Genomic DNA, 18768 nt, shown 5'->3' on the forward strand with positions numbered 1-18768 from the left:
CAGTGCCCATTACTTGCACATCTGTGTGACAGTGACAACGTCTTTTTCAGGAATGTCCCTGCTTATGTCTGCAAGACAATGTCAAGCCACATTCTGCAGGTACTAGACTGGCCTGCCTGCAGACCAAACCTGTCTGCCAAATCAATGGCACATTATGAAACACAAAATACAACAACCCCTGTATCTTGAGACCCCAGACTGTTGAGCAACTGAGGTCGTACATCAAGTTATAATGGGAAAGAATTTCACATACAAAGCCTCAACAATTAGTGTCATATCAGTCCTCAAATGCTTATTTAGTTTTGTTAAAATGAAAGGTGATGTCACTTTGGTAAATATGCCCCTGTCCCAACTTTTTTTGGAACTTGTTTGAGGCAGCAAATTCAAAATAAGTGAATATTTGCAAAAAATCAATAAAGTTGATCAGTTTGAACATTAAATATCTTGCCTTTGTAGTGTATTCAATTGAATATAGGTTGAAAATGATTGAGCAAATAATAATTCTGTTTTTATTTGTTTTCACACAACCTCCCAACTTCATTGGAATTGGGATTTGTAAATAGTGGGATAAATAGAGTTAACTATAATCGCATTTACACTCCAATAAAAGTTGGCTCGCATAACTGCTGAATTTCCCAAATCGTTTTCTGTTTTTCTATTTTTTTTTATCAGAGGAAGTAGTTGAACATTATTTTTTTGTTCGTTATTTTGAAAAGTAATAACCGGAAGGGCTGTGTATTTTATTGTGGTTGGTTTGACAGCGGTTTACTTGTACAGAGTTTGACAGTAGTAGTCTGTCTTAGCAGTTGTCTTCTGCCTGTCTTTCGCCTGCTGAGAGTCGGTAACTTTTGCCACCGTTCGAATGCAAACGGAGTAACAACGAAACGGACAGCTTTATGAGAGAAATATAGACAGCTTTGTAGTTAGCTATTTGTTGCACGTCTTAATGGACACTGTTCAGGTAAGTGAGTAAAGTGAATACCCAGGTTGACTTGAGTTAGCATTAGCATGTCGCTAGCAGGGTTTGGCTAACAAGGGCAGGGCCAGTTAGCCGCAAGGTGACAAATGGGTAACGATAACTTGCTAGTTGATTTGGTTCCAATGTAAACGCTACGCTAACTAAGTAATTCGTTGTCATCTGGCTAACTTTGTTTTAGCCACTAGCTAAATGCTTAATTTGCCCGTTTACACACCTTGTTTTTCGTCCCTAGAAATTGGTGTCTGGATTTTCTCTGGACCTGGGACCGTTGAAAGAACCTCTTGGATTCATCCGTGTCCTAGAATGGGTAAGTAAACACTTAAAATGTCTCTTGACTAGCTAGATACTAGCTAAACTACGCAACGTAAACGTTAGCTACAGGTCATGCTGTTGTATTTTCTGTGTTAAATTCCTCTAATTTCACGTACCAGACCAAGTGTCCACTACAGTGTTGTAAGAAAGATATTGTAGCCTAAGGTGTAAAGGCAGACAGACAACGTGTTCATTAACTTTAGCAGGTTCCTCTGTCTCTGCTTTGTATTTGTAACTTTAGAGTTTGACTTTTGACCTGGTTCACTGAGTTAAATTATGCCATAGCTGGTGAGTTTAAAATACATGGAGCTACTTATTTACAAAGGGAAATGTTAACCTACATTAGAGGATTCAACCTTTTATGATTGAGCCCTTGCACAGTTTTCATTGTAGACTTTATTATGTATGGCAGTGGACCAAACTGTAAGTTGAAACAATTGCCAGGAAATTCACAGATATTGTGACTTGTGGATTGAAATAATACTTATAATAGTGGTTGCATTATTTCAGACAGTTTAGCACATTCGGTCAGAACTGGAGGGTTGTTGATTCCATGTGTTTTTACAAAAATAAATTCACAATTAAGCAGAGGAAGTTTTTTTTTTATACTGGAGTTTTATTTACTCAAGCACAATACACAGGTACATTCATACATTTCTGTCAAATAAGGTAATTCCGGCTTTTTGTATTTACTGTACGCAAACCGATCATGCTTTGTTGCCAACTGTTGTTTGTATTCACCCCCCCCCCCCTAAAAAAGGCCCACTGTGAGACAGCAGAAACCCTGAAATGATTACGATGCTCTAAATATCTCTTCCCTGTGTCTCTGCGATCAACTTCATAATGAGTAACTTGAATTCACCATGCACAAAAGGAAACAGTTCATTCTGTTCTCTATGTGGTTGATGAAGACCACTATGCTAACTGCCCTGATACAGCAGGGAGTGCTGTGTGGAATTAAGGCGTGAGCTTGTGGAGCAGCCAAGTCCACTTGGTGATTAACATATATAGCAGTTATGGCGGACTATAAAGTTTCACTCCAGGACGGTGAGTTATAAAGCCTGGCTTTGTATTGCACTGAAAAGTTCACTGCAAGATGTTCATGTCAGACCTCGATAAATATAAACCGACTTGTGACCCAAGTGTTATATTTTCTTATTTTTGTAGTGTTTTGCAGGGGTTTTGTACTGTGATGTGCCAAATATTCACATCACAGGACGTGCAATATTAAGTAGGGTTGCACAATATTAAAAAAATGTGATAATGCAATATCGATATAATTTGGGTATTTTTAAACATGTAAAATTACAAAAGTTATGGGAAAACACATCAAATTACATTCATAACAAATACAACACAAGGTTTATTTCAATATTGGATTGGATTATTGGCTATTGTCATAATTGGACTGGTACAACATAAATAAATAAGGACCATGTCTACACAACAGGACATATTTTACTGGTTGTACAGTATAAAATAAATAAAGAGAACAGGAGACAACTTTTCTTTTGCGTTACTGATTAGTTTTGTTTCCCCAATATCAAAATCCATTTAGAACATTTTATAGTCCCGCTCCTGTAGGCATCACCCTAACAACATTTTGCATTGTACGGAGGCTCCCCCAGACCAAACAACGGCGGCAGCTGTTTAGGGCTTAGCCAGCCAGCCAATGCGCTGTAGCTTAACCCACAGCTGTGCTGTGTTTTCCTTCATTAGATTGGCTGAACGACACCATGCTGCTGCATTATAACCATACATATCTTTAACACACATTAGACTGGTCAGCTAAAACTCGTCATTTCTCCATTCATGGCTGAGATGAGACGTTCCAGACATTGCTCTGAGGAACAACGGACTTTGATGACAAAGTTGATTGGAGCCAAAATGATTTCAAATGCCTTGAAATGGCATCCAAAGCCTGAACAACGTGTGGAAAAACGGTCAACTACCATTCGAATGGATCAAAGAATAGCCAAAATGGCAAAGGCTCAACCAATGATCACCTCCAGGAAAATCAACGAAGACTTAAAGTTACCTATGAGTACTGTTATGATCAGAAGAAGGCTATGTGAAGCAAAGCTATCAGCTAGAAGTCCCCGCAAAGTCCCATTGCTGAAAAAAAGACATGTACCGAATAGGTTGAAATTTGTCAAAGGACACATTGACTGGCCAAAGGAGAAATGGAGCAGGATTCTGTGACGACTGAGATTAAAATTGTTCTCTTTGGGTCTTAGGGACCGCAGACAGTTTGTCCAACAACCCAATTCTGAATTCAAGCCGTAAGGCATGTTGGTTATGGGGATGTTTCTCATACTGTAGTGTTGGGCCTATTTCTCACATACCAGGGATCATGGATCAGTTTTAATTAAATCAAAATACTTGAAGCGGTCATATTGCCTTATGCTGAAGAGGAATTGCCTTTTGATATGAAATTTCAACAAGAAAATCACCCAGAAGCGAGCTAAGTCTTGGTTCCCGATGAACAAAATTGATGTTATGGAGTGGCCAGTCCAGTCCCTGGACATTAATCCCATAGAAAACATGTGGGGTGACGTCAAAATGCTGTTTCTGAGGCCAAACCCAGTAATGCAGAGGAAATGTGGAATGTAGTTCAGTGGTCCTGGGCTGGAACACCTGTTCACAGGTGCCAGAAGTTGGTCGACTCCATGGAACACAGATGTGAAGCAGTTCTCCGAATGAATGGTTATGCAACTAAATATTAGTGCACTGATTCAAAGGAGAGCAAACTCTTGAGACATTTTTCAGTTTATACAGTAAATGTTTGAGTTTGTAAAGAATCAAAATCAATATTTTCACTGGATCTTTGAGTTGATATATCGATCGTGATGCTGATGTATCACCGCTAGTTTAAATCTGATTTTACTTTCAATTACTCCAGGCAGTTTAGCAAGTTGAATGTGATATTAGCTAGTCGTCTTCAGTCTCAAGGCTGAAATAAACAGCATTCTTGCAGGGTGATGCTTTCTCAGGATTCTCTCTCTCTCTCTCTCTCTCTCTCTCTCTCTCTCTCTCTCTCTCTCTCTCTCTCTCTCTCTCTCTCTCTCTCTCTCTCTCTCTCTCTCTCTCTCTCTCTCTCTCTCTCTCTCTCTCTCTCTCTCTCCTCTACTGCAATGCTCTTGGAAGATGTTTATAATTCATATGACTGGATGTCAAACCTATTTGTATGCCACAGACTGTAAACATGGACATTTTCCACAGTGTCAGATAGAGGGTGGTCACCACTTATGGAGGTGGTCTGGCTATTTGTGTAGTCCGGACCAGCTGGGTCAGATTTTGGGCCTCTATGTAAAATGAACAGTATGTTCACGTGATGTGCTATAACTGTACCATAAATGTTGTCTAACATCTTAAACTGCTGTTGTCAGAACCCTGTGACTGGCTGCAGCGTTCCCTTATCTGGCCTGCCACGCCTTTCCCATGAGAAGTAGTGAGGAATGCTTCAGTCAGTCTATGTGAGGCTGGGTGGGACATTGGATTTGGGACAGGGAACCCCCACCCCCCCCGCCTCTTCACAGGGTTTATTTGGGGTACTGTCTGATTGGCCTGGGTGGGTCAAACCGGGCTGAGATGAAAGCTGAGAAATGTTGTGGCGTTCCAGAGACACCTGAAAGATGAAACCCATTCCTGAAAATACTTGGCTTTCTACGTACTGCACTCCAGTTCTGTGTGTTTCTGTTGTTTATGTTGCGGTCTTCACTCCACTACTGCAGCCTGTTCACCTCAGTGCCTGAGCTGTGCTTTGGCCCATTGTATGCAAATGCTGTGTACTTGCTGCAATGGATCCTGGTGATTTGGCAATGTGCTTTGGTAGATGTGGGTGTAAATGAACAAAGGACATTATTCTTGGGAGAAAGTACGGAAACATGGATCACGTGCCCTTATCAGAAGCTTTTGATTGGAGGAAGGATGTCCTTGTAAGGGGGAGAGGTCTGTGGAGGGGGTGCCCTTTGTCACACAGTGTTCCTTGGTGCTGTATTTATTGAAACTTTACAAGAAAGTTACTGCAACCCCATCATATGGTTATGACAAAAGAGCAGTTTTCTTATGACCAGGTGAAATGTGGTCACTGAATTGTTGCATTAAAAAAAAAAAAAAAAATCATGAATCTTCCATTTGTTTGCCTGTGATTAAGTTTGCGCTGAGGTCATTTTCCAACTCTTGGCTGATCACAAACTTTCAAAACACTATGCACAATCCCAAATATGCATTTTCATCCAACACGTTAGTGGCAATTTCACTACAAGATATGTTTTGGTGTCTTTTTTTCACTCTTAAATGTTTATGATCAAGGAACTTTAATTAACACAATGGGTTTCACTCAGCACCTCATCAGAAAAATGAACAAAAGGCTTAAGCACGTGAAAATAACAGTTTTTGTTGGCGTCTTTATTTATGTTATCCAATCTGTCCGTTCATAGTGGACACGCCTGACTGTTTCAGCACCACCTCTACTTCCTGCGCGAGACAAGAGCAAATGTGTAAAGGCGGGTAATCAAATAAAGGAGGACCCCAGTGCAGCAGCCTACTTTACAAAAATAAAACACATTTCAAAAGAAAACAAGTCATGACTTCTCACAGCAAGACACGCAATCAGGCACGGACGGAGAGTCCGACAGGCAACCAAAGAGATGACACACACACACACATAGGCTACAGTTGCCACCATTTTCCCCACTCATCCTGTCTCTTCCTATCAGTCCCTCCAGGATTTTGCTGCCTTTTTTTTTTTTTATTATTGCAGCCAAAAGGGCCTCATTTTGCGGGAGCTTTTGTAAAAAATTGCGATAAAAGTTTTAATGTCTTTTGTATGTTTGTTGCAATAAAGTTCTGTAAAAAAATAAAAAAATAAACTTGTTTTGTAGAGAATAAGATTACTCTAGGCTCTTTTCCTAGTAACCTTACTAGGTGCCTAGTGTGTTTTTGCTGTAAGGTATGACAAGAAACAGAATACACTGCCTGATGCCAGCACATATATACGTAAAATCTACAGCTAAGTGGCAATTTTGAGAGCACTACATAAAACCAACATAGAGCTATGGCTTTTCTATCTTTATCCTGGTAATATGAATCCACAGGCTTTATTGCACATTGTGACATACCTCCAAACTAACGGTCTGACAGAGATTTCAACCAAGATTTTATTAGACTATCTCGCAAGTGTGACATGCAATAAACGACTGCAAGATCAGTCACCTTGTTTTAGTGGCATTTATTACACATCCTACAGCCACTGTAGGATGTATAATACCGCACAGCAATACTAGTACAGTATTGAACTGAGTAACATTTTAACCTCCTGACTGCAGTTCACCACCGTTGATTCTCAGCAGTTTTTCTGCACCGTCAGTCCATGTTGAGGGTTAGAGGAAATGGCCTGGGTTCCTCTCTGCTTTCCATTCTTTCTGCTGGGGTCTGCTCTGTGTCAGCATAGTTGAAGATATCAGCTTGTTTTTCTCTCTTTTTAAGAGAAACATTTGCTGACGTTCATTCTTATGCGGTGTGAAAAACCACCCCTACAGTGTTTACCCAACTTAAGTGTTGTCTTCTCAGCGCTGCATTATAAGTGACACTTACAGCAATATAGGCTGTTTGTCATTCACATGGCACAGGAAAAAGGAACGTTTCTACCACAATAACAATGTACATGTACACCAGTATTCCACTATTATTCAGAATTTGACAATATTCCAAATTTAAGACGGGTCATGTCAACAGCACATACTTGCTGTTGGTTATACTGAATAAGGCATTATTCAGAATATAGCCTTTTCCGATTAAGATATGGGGTATTCTGGTATTATTCACATGTTTAGAAGCATTCTTTGGCGGTGTACACCGCATGTGGAATATGCGTCTCAATCAGGGTTTTTAGTTTAGCCCAGTTTACGCCCTCTTGCCTGTTTCTGGCTTATGGCTAGCTCTGTGCGTTGCTATGGCTGCTGTACACATACCGACCAGCCAACAGTTTGCTTGGCTTCAGACCCAATAAGAAGGAGAAACACAGCAACTTTAATCTAGCTACATTATCAAATACCTGGTTATCAAGTTTAGTAGAATATTCACTTTGATTAGCGATGCAATAACAACTCATAGTCGGAATCATAATCTTTTGGAACGAGGGCAAAAACCGGAATATTATGTGCATGTAAACATACTCACTGACGCTCTTCTAATTCTAAATTAATCTAGTTGATGGGCAGGTTTTACATTTTTAGTTAACCTTTATTTATTCAGGGAAGGTTCACTGAGAGGCAGGAAGGCCCTGATCACATTCACACAGTTCCACATTCATACCTGGAAGATGGCCAGTATAATCTGCTGGCCACTGAGCAGCTCCACTGAAGCGGTTGGAGGTTAAGGGCCTTGCTCAAGGGCACCTCAGTGGTCGTAATGAGGGAGGGACAAGCGTTGCTCTTTGACTTTCCCCTCCCCGATTTTATCCTGTCGGTCTGGGGATTGAGATCCTCTCGCGTTTCTAACCTTCAAGCCACAATTGTTGTAATATTTTGTCATGTGAAAATCAAGGGAATGGAAAGTCCTGGGGCCTTTCAGCAACCCTCTGTTTATAGTATTTCCCCCAGATAAAATGCCTTACTCACTGTGCAACAACAAGAGGTTGCATAGAACATCATTTGTTATTATTAATGCGGCACGTACTTCTGTTACTGTATTAACCATTTCCTCCATGCTTCCACTGTCACCTGCCATTAAACACTGGCATCACCTTCCACTCCTCCCTCGCGCTGGACTCATTTTCACTTACTTACACTTGGAATTAAATGGCATTACATTAGTGGGTGCGTAATTTGGACTGACACGGACATGCACGTTTGGGTACTGGTGTGGCTCTGCCACCCTTTCCTTGATTTCCACTTCAGCATTAAACCTTTTTCTCTGCCATGGTTAGGTGCATTCACTGCCCTGTCACCATTGTCACTGTGCATATTTACTTTTACTGCTTATCACAAATGACAAACCTAATGGGACATATTTAACATAGTTTGTTTTCGTCTGCAGTGGAATTACCTGTTGGGATTGGACAAAGAATGACATCATGGGGCGCTTTAAATATTTGAATTGATTGACAGCCCTTGTTTTAATTCATTCATTGTAGGTATTTCCATGGAATGAGAACAATGTAGAAAATCACATGCCCTAAGAGGCTCCATAAGATTACCAACGTACTACTAATACTAAATATATTATATCCATATAATCTAAATATATGATGGCTTTTTGTAAGAGCTGGCTGGTCGAAGCTGAAAGTTTGGTTTTTCAGCTTTATATTAAAGCATTTGCCATGTTTTGCCTTCATCTCTGAGCCGCAGGAAGGGAGTTTCCTGTGTGGAAAAAAGGATGTGATGACTGCAAGGAGGAGAGGGATATTAAAGCAGGGAAATTATTTCAGAAGGTGAAAGTCACATCTAGAAGGGTAAAGGCATTGAATTATATGTAGAATCTTACCTCTAGTTTTTTTTTTATAAGTATGAGGACTTTACATTTTTAAATTGATTGAATTACAAACTAGTCTGTGAGTCACAACCTGTAAACATGGACATTAGTCAGTAATGGCACCTTCTCACAGTGTCGGTCATTAAATTGAAAGTAATTTAATTTGAATAAAAACTTGTATTAAGAGTCTATGAATGTGTTTTTATTAAATCAGAATTACAGCAGCTGAACCAACTTTAATTTCCTTTTTTAAAACCAAAAGCCTGATTGCTCTGGACACCTTTTAGGTAAACTCGCCTCTCCTTAAAAACCCTTTAACCCTCTCATATTTCTCTGCCCTACAGGTCTTCACCATCTTTGCCTTTGCCACCACTGGAGGTTACTCTGGGACAACCCACCTTACAGTCTCATGCACGGGAGCATCGCCGGAAGACATAAAGCCTGCGTTTGGCTACCCATTCAGGTACTGCAGAGCGCTCCCAGTCACAATAGCCTCTGCTGTGTATCTCTTATTGAACCTTGTCCGCATCAACAATACATTTTTGAAAATACAAACAGAATTTTCTGATTCTTTTCAAAAAACTCCAGGACAAAACGCTTCTAAGTCTTTCTCCTCTTTCAATTTGGCAAAAAACACATTTGTGGATTACTGTCATCTGGTAAAGAGTATGGCTTTTACACTTGCAGTGTGTCTCAATTCTAATACTTCATGAGTACACATGTAGTGGTATGCTATTTACTTACTTGTGCATTGTACATTGTAACAGGTTAGTGTTCAAATTGCGCGCAGCCTTTTTGCATTTGGCTAACTTTGTTGGTGTGAACACACTATGTATTCAAAATAGCAAGTGTAAGTATAGAAGTATTATACAGGTTGGTCTCATTCTTTCCCCTGATACTCTTGATGGCTTAAAGCAAAACTAGAGAATTTTTTATACCTTTTTAAAATGTTTGCAAAATCGTTTCAGGGGTTCAAAAACTTGTAACAGGGTGAACGGCACTTCTGCATTTGAAACGGATCTGGAGTTCCAATGAGACATAATGGGACAATTTCGCTTCCAACCTGTAGGGGGAACGAAGCGGGAAATGTTCTCTAGCGTTACTTTAATTTTTGCCTCAGATGACTGTACAAATACTGATTTGTTTGTGAGTCTGTCTATACCATCTGAACTTTATATGCAGTCATATCTGCACATTACTATTCCACTGAAGTCAATAAAGACAGGGTTATTAGTCAAACTGGTGATCACACTGGACGCCAGTGAAAGAAGTGGTGCCAGCATCTGTAGTTAAGCAGACTTGTTGCTATTCTCCATGAGCAAACCGCATCAGAGTGGTTAGCAGAAACAGAACATTCTTTTGAGACAAGACCAGCGGAATATTTACTAAGAATAACAGCCCTTTCTCAGGCTCTGAACAGTATGATAGCATTTGTTCTTATTTACTAAAGGATTGAACTAAGGTTTTGCACTGGTAAAATAAAAACAATACCAACATAAAGACCTGAGGAAAGCAGGTGTAGAATCTGCAGCACTGTTTCATCAAATACATATGATTGGAGAGAAATGGGGAACCTTTATCCCTTACCTGAACAGTAGTTTTATAACAGACAGACAATGACAAGACTTTAGTGACAGCAACAAAATAAGAAACTCATTATAAAGTTACTTTACATTAGATCTCTGTTCAGAACAGCGGTTACATTGTACTTTCTCGTCAATCAACAGAATCTCAAGTATTAGCCTTTTTTAGACTAATTAACTTTAGATATCAGCTGCCATGGCATGTTGCATTGTTAATTTAAATGAAACCCCAATTAATTTGTCATTAAAGCGTACTTCTGAAGTGGAGATACAGACAGAGCAGAGGTAAACTTGTGCTGTCAGCTAAAATCACTAAACAGTTTAAGGCTGAAGTACATTTGTGATCCGCTACTACAGTCTGAACCCCCCCAGACCTTTCAGGTCGTCTGGGACAGGTCTGTTCGCTGTCCCCAGACTCAGGACTATACAAGGGGAAGCAGCGTTGAGTTTAAACTCCCAGAGAACTGCAGGTCCGCTGAAACTCTCAGTTCTTTTAAATCAAGGCTGAAGACCTTTCTTTTTGATGTTGCCTTACTTTAAATATTTGTTAATTTTATTATACTGCACTGCAGAGTAAGCAAAAGTACTAATTTCCCATACTCAAGTAGAAGTACAGATACTTGTGTAAAAAAATACTCTGGAAAAAGTAGAAGTACTGATTTAACTTCTCTACTCAAGTAAAAGTAACAAAGTACAGACTTGGAAATTTACTTGAAGTATAAAAGTAAAACTAGCCTTGAGAATGACAGCCATTTTTATACCGCGTGAATGTTGCTAGAGAGCAAGCTGAGGAACTTCAGTGGACATGGAGAAAAGGCTTTTTATATGCCATTGCAACAATGGCTTAAAAACATCCAGGCCTCAAACATCCTATTTATGGTTATTGTGACAGAGACTGGGAATCCAGGTTAATAAGATTCTGACTGAGTAGCAAGATATGAATTACATTATGATTCTGTGAAAATTCACAGATCCAGTTTCTCTTTTTCAATCTTCCCCTTAACGTTACCGCCATCAAGCCGCATTGATTTTCCGCGAATGAATGCCGCCAAATCTGTTGAGTCGTCTTGTAGTGGTGCGTCAAGTGCAATGTATATTCCCATCCAATTAGATTGAATCTGGTATTGATGACAAGAAAAATAATTAACGGTAACGCCAGTGAAATTATATAATGACATCTCTTTAGCAACGAAGCGAACTACACTCTCTGTGAGTGCACACCATTTTGCACTGTCCTGTTTGTACTTTGTCATCTAAACGCCCCTGTTATTGTGTACTGTCGGGGAAACCAGACTGTTGTAACTGTTCTATTATTTGCTTTTACCCACTTACTCATTGTAGCCACATGACTGATGATTATTTATCAAAAATCTCAAGGTTGCAAGGTTGAAACACACATCACACAGCGCTGTCATGCCATCACTAATGATAAAACCAGGTCTAAACCATCCCAAAATCCAGCAATGCAGCACCTTCCCATGTGGGTGTTTTTATATGTATTTTACAACGTAACCGCTAATAATAATAATAAAGTAGAAAATAAAAATATGTAATTCCTCTGATTCACTGCTTTGTTTGGTGCTCATTCTCTCTCTAACTCTCATATGATCATACAATAATTGTATAACCTTACAACTCTCGCTTAACCCTTTTTATATTCTCTGTTCTTGCCTTCCTCGGATAGAAGAGTAAATCAGGTGAGGACTTGTTTTCTCTGAAATCCCACAAAAGAGTAAAACGAGTCATCAGAGCGACTGTTGAAAGTGCTTTGTCCCTCTGTACCTCCATTCAGGTTGCCAGCACAACCATATAACATGCCGACATGCAACGGCACTCAAACCAATACGACCTACCTGCAGGGCGACTTCTCCTCCTCGGCAGAGTTCTTTGTGTGCGTTGGTGTGTTTGGGTTCCTTTATTGCACCGCCACACTGATCCTCTACCTGGGCTACCAGAACGTCTACCGCCAGACCACCCGTGGTCCCATCTTGGTGAGTACACACCCACTCCGGGACTCTCTCTCCCCTTTCATGTCCTCATCTGTCCTGTAGAAACTGTCCTGTAGAAAATTGTGATTTGATTACTCAAACCACTTGGCGAGGCGTTCAGGAAATATTGGACCTCTATCTTTCGTAGTGTAAACGCCACTGTGGCCTGATGCGTCTGTAAAAAGGACGTAACGGGTACATTTGTTGGCTTGGTGACGGCATGTGGTTCGCTATATATAATATCCCCACTATTTTTTCACCAACACCAGTCCAACCCCTACAATATTATTACACAGAATTACATCTTCTATTTTACTTGGAAACATGTGACTTTGGTATGGCCTTAATTAGGGCTGCACGATATGAGGAAAATATCTAATTGCAATACGATTCTAGATATTGGTGGGAATGATCGTTTTTGTATCATTTTTCTCATTCACATTGAAAATTAACATTGAAAGAAATGAAAATGATTAGTGATTTGTGTGAGGTTCTGTACCAAACAAAGATTTTTTTCTTTAGTCTTTAGGATACAATTTGTGGGCTGGTACATCTCTGCACCACAGTACTTAATTCTGATTGGTTTGACACATATTTTGCGATTAATTGAGCAGCCCTAGCCCTAATCTCATTTTACTATGTCTCCACTGAAAACTCATTCTTTATATCTCAGTAACTTTATGTAACTTTTTAAAATTATAAAATACACAGCAAATAAATACCTTCTGAATACGTGTGTGACATGATTGTGAATAGAGATGGTCCAATGCCATTTTTTTATTCCCGATTCAGATTCCTGAACTTGCGTTTTGGCCAATACAGAGTACTGATCCGATCCAATGTCCGGAGATCCGATCCAATGTGTTGTATATTTTTAATTATGTTTTATCAACTGTAGACTACTATCCCTGTATGGATATGATTTCTATCTTTGTTGTCGGTCTGGCTCAGGTTAAACTTTTTGTGTAACATGAACAAACACAAACAAATGCCACAGAACTTTCTGTTATCATCCAGTTATAACAGAAAAAGAACATAAGTAAACTACTTCAACGTTTCTTTAGGGCTTTATTACGTGACACTGGATCGGTGCATAAACTCCAGTACTTCCCGATAAAGACACCAGCGATTTAGGCAGTATCAGAGGCGGTACTGATTCTGGTATCGGTATCGGAACATCTCTACTTGTGAATGTAAAGATGCTGAGTGTTTACTGTGTACTCTGCCTCCAGGACCTGGTGCTGACCGCTGCCTTTGCCTTCTTGTGGCTCGTGTCGTCCTCAGCCTGGGGCAAAGGCCTGACTGATGTCAAGTGGGCCACTAACCCCGAGCACCTAGCGGAGTCATGCAAAGATTTCTGCAAGCCAGGAGATTTTCCTTCCATGGGCCGCCTCAATGCCTCTGTGGTAAGTCTTCAAAAAGTACCGCAGCTGCTACAGACCTTAGTACTTAAAACCCTTAAATACCCTTAAAATAACCATGCGTTATTTTCACAGTGATCACTTACTCTGTGGACAGCTATTTATTAGGTCCATTCTGAATTTTTCCCGTCGACTTTATTGTACCGGGGGAAAAAAATGTTGAGCGACTGCAGTATGCCTCAAGTCCTCCGGTTCTTGAGTGATCACAATCTCCTCCTCTCGTTCTATTTCCAAAGCACGCAGCTCCTCTTCTGAAAACTCTGGTTCGTAGAGGTATGCTTCTGGATCTTGACTGTCTGAGAAGTCCTCCTCTTCGTCTCTCATAAACTCCAACACGTTCATCGCCATTCACTGTCTACTGTTGAAAAAATAGCCAGCTATTTACGCCGGGCATGTGGACGGTGGTTGGGGGGTTTAAGGTGCTGTGTGATCCCTGCACCCATATAGCAGGGCTTCGGATGTGCTGCCACCCTTTATAGTCCCAAAATCAAATGGTGTTTTATTATTATTTGACATTTACACAAAACCAGAGTGGCATGCTTTAAAATAGGGGAACCTCTGTACCTTGCTGATGGTGTGAATCGTATGCATAATGAATATCTGCGCCGCACACAGCTAAGAGAGTATGCAGTACAACTATCTAAACACTAGTTTTGTCCAAAAGCATACAGCACTATGAGCTGAAAATCAAATGTTGTTGCTGCATGTTGTCTCTGCTGCTGTGAACAAACTTACCTGATGGCCACCTGATTTCACCAGCTGTGCACTGACTGTCTTCAGGAAAATCACAATTCTAGACTAATTACAACTTTAATTTTGGAAGAGATTAGCTCTTTCTGGTGTTAGCAACCCCAGCATCCTCACTTTATTTTCAACACAAACTACTAGACCGTGGCTGACAGTAGATTATTGTTGTATATGAGTTCTCTAGTGGAATAGTGGAGTACAGCCAGTGCCATCTGGTGTTTGAAATAAAAAGTAACATCCCTTCCATTACTGGGATTGTATCCCAATGTTTGCAGCAGAGTCAAAGCAACACAGTATTTTTTGGGTGATTTGGCAACCGAACAGTTTCAAAGTGTAATTCTTTTTACACCACTGTACACTTGCCTTTGTTATTAAATTACTTACGTCCAAAATTTAGAAGAGCAAAAATCCTATTGGACTTTTAGCCTCTGCCGTCAGGTCTGGAGCGGCTGCTGCAGCCGTCGCCCACTCATTCAGTTCCCACATCTCCAGCACCCGTTTGCGTTAGGCTTTTCTTAACCAAGTAAAGCTTTCTGTCCATCAGGAAACTCCTTTAATCAGAGTGTGGAGGCAGAGCAGTCGGAGAACATTAGAGGATAAAACAGAAATTACATTTCTCCACAAAATCTGATCAAATTTCACCAAAATCAGTGTTACGTCCCTTCTCCCAGGAGATCTGACCCACTCGCCAAAGTTGCATAATTTGTCGTAAATTCTGCAGGATGTCTTCCATTTCGGTCGCTTGCCCATCACCTTCCTCTTTCCGTGTTGTAATTCTACCCTCTGGTGGATTTCTGAGGATTCTGCTCCTCAGATGTCTGCAGGGTAAATCCAGACAGCTGTCTAGACTATCTGTCCAATCTGAGTTTTATGTTGCACGACTAAAAAACGTACATATTCCACCAAAACAAGTTCCCGCCCGTGGCTATTTTGCAGCGGCTCCGTCTGGCCCTTAGCACCGCCAAAGGCGATTTGTGATTGGTATGAAGAAATGCCGATTAACCACAGCTGTGGAGGAAGGTCTGGCAATGGAGACTACAAAGTGACAATGATTTGATGTTATTTTATGGTAAAAAGTAACAAAATGTTGCTTTAACTATGTATAATAAAATTGTAATGCACTTTATAAAATGAAAGTGTAGTGTTGAAAATTGCAGTTGCGCATATTGCAATTTCCAGAACATTTTGACTGATCAGTACTACTTCAACAACAAAATCAGAACACAGTGACCTTTAAAAGTAGACCGTACGGGGCGCCCGGATAGCTCAGTTGGTAGACACCATATATAGAGGTTTACTCAGCGGGCCCAGGTTTGACTCCGACCTCTGGCCCTTTGCTGCATGCCATTCCCTCTCTCTCGCCCCTTTCATGTCTTCAGCTGTCCGTCAAATAAAGGCCTAAAAAATGACCAAAAATCTTTACAAAAATAACGTAAACCACCATTATACACATTATTTTCTGTCTTATATCTTTTGTGTCTTTCCACAGATATTTGGCTTTTTGAACATGATCCTGTGGGCAGGGAACTGCTGGTTCATTTACAAGGAGACTCCTTTCCACAAGGATCCCAACCCACCAGCCACCATGGAGGAAGGAGGGCCCCCTGAGCCCTAGCCACATCACTAAGGCTCCTCAAGCATAGCCCCATGCCCACAGCACAAACGCTCTGTGCCCAACACTGGTCTCTAATGTTAACTTGCAGAAATGGAGAAAACAAAAGGAAGGCGATTGTCCTAAATACCCCCTATACCTCCCAACACATGTTGGAGCTATTTTTCAGTTACGGGTCTTTTAGCTCAAGTTCACCAAGTCCCCAAGGACTGAGCAACCCTTTATTTTCATTTTAAATCTGTCATCACTGCATGTACTTGGTGTTTAGAACAGCAGGCCTGCAGTGCATTTGCTTCCACATTAGCACACTGTCCTCCCTTGATGTCTGCCCTTTCGGGAGCCACCTAGTGATGAAATTGTGATGTAAGAACCCAGAATGTCTACTAGTCTTCAGCCAGACAAAGCAAACATCCCTCACACCCAGTAAAAGCAAGTGTTGCCATAAAAAACAAAATCTATAAGCAAACTTTTTAAATGGGAGCAAATCCACCCCTGGGGTTCAGTCCATTAAGTGCCTGCTCTTCTTCCAATATGTAATCAGTAAGAGAAAATGCTACAGATCCCAAGTACTGTATTTCTAAACATGTAAGTCACTTCAATTTCAATAGATGAGTCATAGGATGAGGGGCAAAATATGTTGAATGCTCTTTTTCTCCAGTTATAGCTACAGCTGATACCAGAGCCCTGCTTTATAATTGGACTAAGCCATGTGTTCTCTTGTTTTCTCAACTACCATCTAACCATTAAGGTAACCGCCATGCCATTTCCCCACCAAGGTTCTAATCTACTGACACACACACACACACCCTTAAATATACTTTATAACCACATCGGTGTTGCAGTTTCAACACACTTGAATTTATTGCTCTTAAAAAGAATACTAAGTAAAGAAAAGAAGAAAAAAAATCACACTACAATCTACTGCACTTCTCTGGCAAAGACTTTAGTTTTGAACGTGACATTTTGCGTGATGTTTCAGGTTGTTTGGGATGGCGTTTTCTGCAGCCTTATTTTCAGCCTGTATACAGCTCAAGGCAGGTTCCCTACAGGTTTACTCTAGTGTCTGTTGTACATGCCATTACAGTGAAAGGGACTGATAAATGTCAGGCCAAACCTCAAAATGTTATCATTTACACTACTCTTTAACACTAAGACTCATTCTTTTGTTTGTGCGATATTTTGGGAAAGGTGACTTTATTTATATACAGTTCATTTGTATTTTTATCTACATTAATTGGTCCGTTTCATATTTTTAAAACCAATGTTGGGTTTCGGTTTGTATTTCCCAAATGATAAGTGTCAGTGTGCAGCTTCTCCTTGATTTGTTTTGTAATGTCAGATCTGCTGTTGAATGTGTTTATCCACTGAGTAGCTTTAGGCCTAATCGTGTGATGATAAATAGTTTAACTAACAAAAGTGGCAAAGTGTGGTTGCCAGATGTATGTACTCTTTCTGTATTTCTTAATGCCCATATATTTCTGCTCTACATGTAACTTAACAGCCATAGCCATAGGTTTTGTATTGAATTCCTAAAGTCACTTTTGATGACTCTTTTTCATTGATCATTGCACTAAAAGGGATCTAACGATCTCCTTGAAGTAACTGTTTTGAGTTATTGGGCCACCTGTGCAGTTGTTTTATTTCCCCAACTTAGCCTCTGTAGGAAGGAAATGAGAGGCTGCAAATTAAACACAATTTGTAAGATGCTTTATCAATTTTAAAAGATAAATGTTATCTCAACTAGAGCACAGTCATGTATGGGATGTTTATGTAATTGGACTTCAGGTATTTAATTCCTTGTTTCTGCAGAATGAAACCACGGTTTACTTGTATTGAAGTGTAAAACATGAGAGCTGGGACTGCTAGATTCTGACTCCTTTCTTAATTACATGGCACAATTCATTTGTTTTAAGGTTGGGAATCACCAGAGGCCTCCTAATTCAATATCATCACAATACTTATGTCATATTATGATACGATAGTATTGCATTTTTAAACATATTGCAATATTCTGTGATTTGTTACAGTTTACCTTTATTCCAACTTCTAATTTTTTTCCAATTTCAAATGATGTCCCCAAAAGGAAACTTTGTCAACATCTGTTTAATCTAAAAAGATACATTTCTCAGTTTGTTCATCTCATTTCAATTTTTATTGCTGCAAAATGGGATTGTTAAGCAGACAAACTGACCAACACATATATAATGAATAAAAAATCGATACTTGGCGCCTGTTGATCATTACAGTATTACTACGGAAAACATTGCGATACTATGCTGTATTGATTTTTTTTTTTTCCCACCCTTAGTCTGTATTTGATAGCTTTCATATTGGTCTAACAGTATATGTTTAACTTGTTTATAAGGGTAACTTTTTTTTTTTAACCTAGTCCTTATTTTCCTATGTTTTGTATCTAAGTGACTGATGGGAACAGCAATTTTTGAAATTGGTCTAGTATTAAGCAGTACAAAACAAGCTGCAATGCACGTTATTGGGCAATTACGCACCATTTATTTGCATCCACTAAAAGTGCTTTTTTTTCCCGCTTACAGGCTCAGATAGAGCTTTTTGTTAAAGAGTAATCACATCTTACTAAGATATTTAACAAAAAGGTCTATCTCTTTAAGGATTATTTCCACAATGTTGTCAG

At 39.9% G+C, this 18768-nt stretch overlaps 1 protein-coding gene across 1 annotated transcript; it reads left to right on the forward strand.

Moving 5' to 3' along the window:
- The first annotated feature begins 724 nt into the window (after positions 1-724).
- On the forward strand, positions 725-17975 carry sypl2a (synaptophysin-like 2a). Its single transcript, XM_034868295.1, has 6 exons — positions 725-961; positions 1212-1286; positions 9112-9230; positions 12143-12341; positions 13571-13744; positions 15996-17975. The coding sequence occupies exons 1-6, from the start codon at positions 947-949 to the stop codon at positions 16119-16121; spliced, it is 708 nt and encodes a 235-aa protein (XP_034724186.1). The 5' UTR covers positions 725-946; the 3' UTR covers positions 16122-17975.
- The last annotated feature ends 793 nt before the right edge of the window (positions 17976-18768 follow it).

Source organism: Etheostoma cragini, chromosome 4 (genome assembly GCF_013103735.1).
Source record: "Etheostoma cragini isolate CJK2018 chromosome 4, CSU_Ecrag_1.0, whole genome shotgun sequence".
NCBI lineage: Eukaryota > Metazoa > Chordata > Actinopteri > Perciformes > Percidae > Etheostoma > Etheostoma cragini.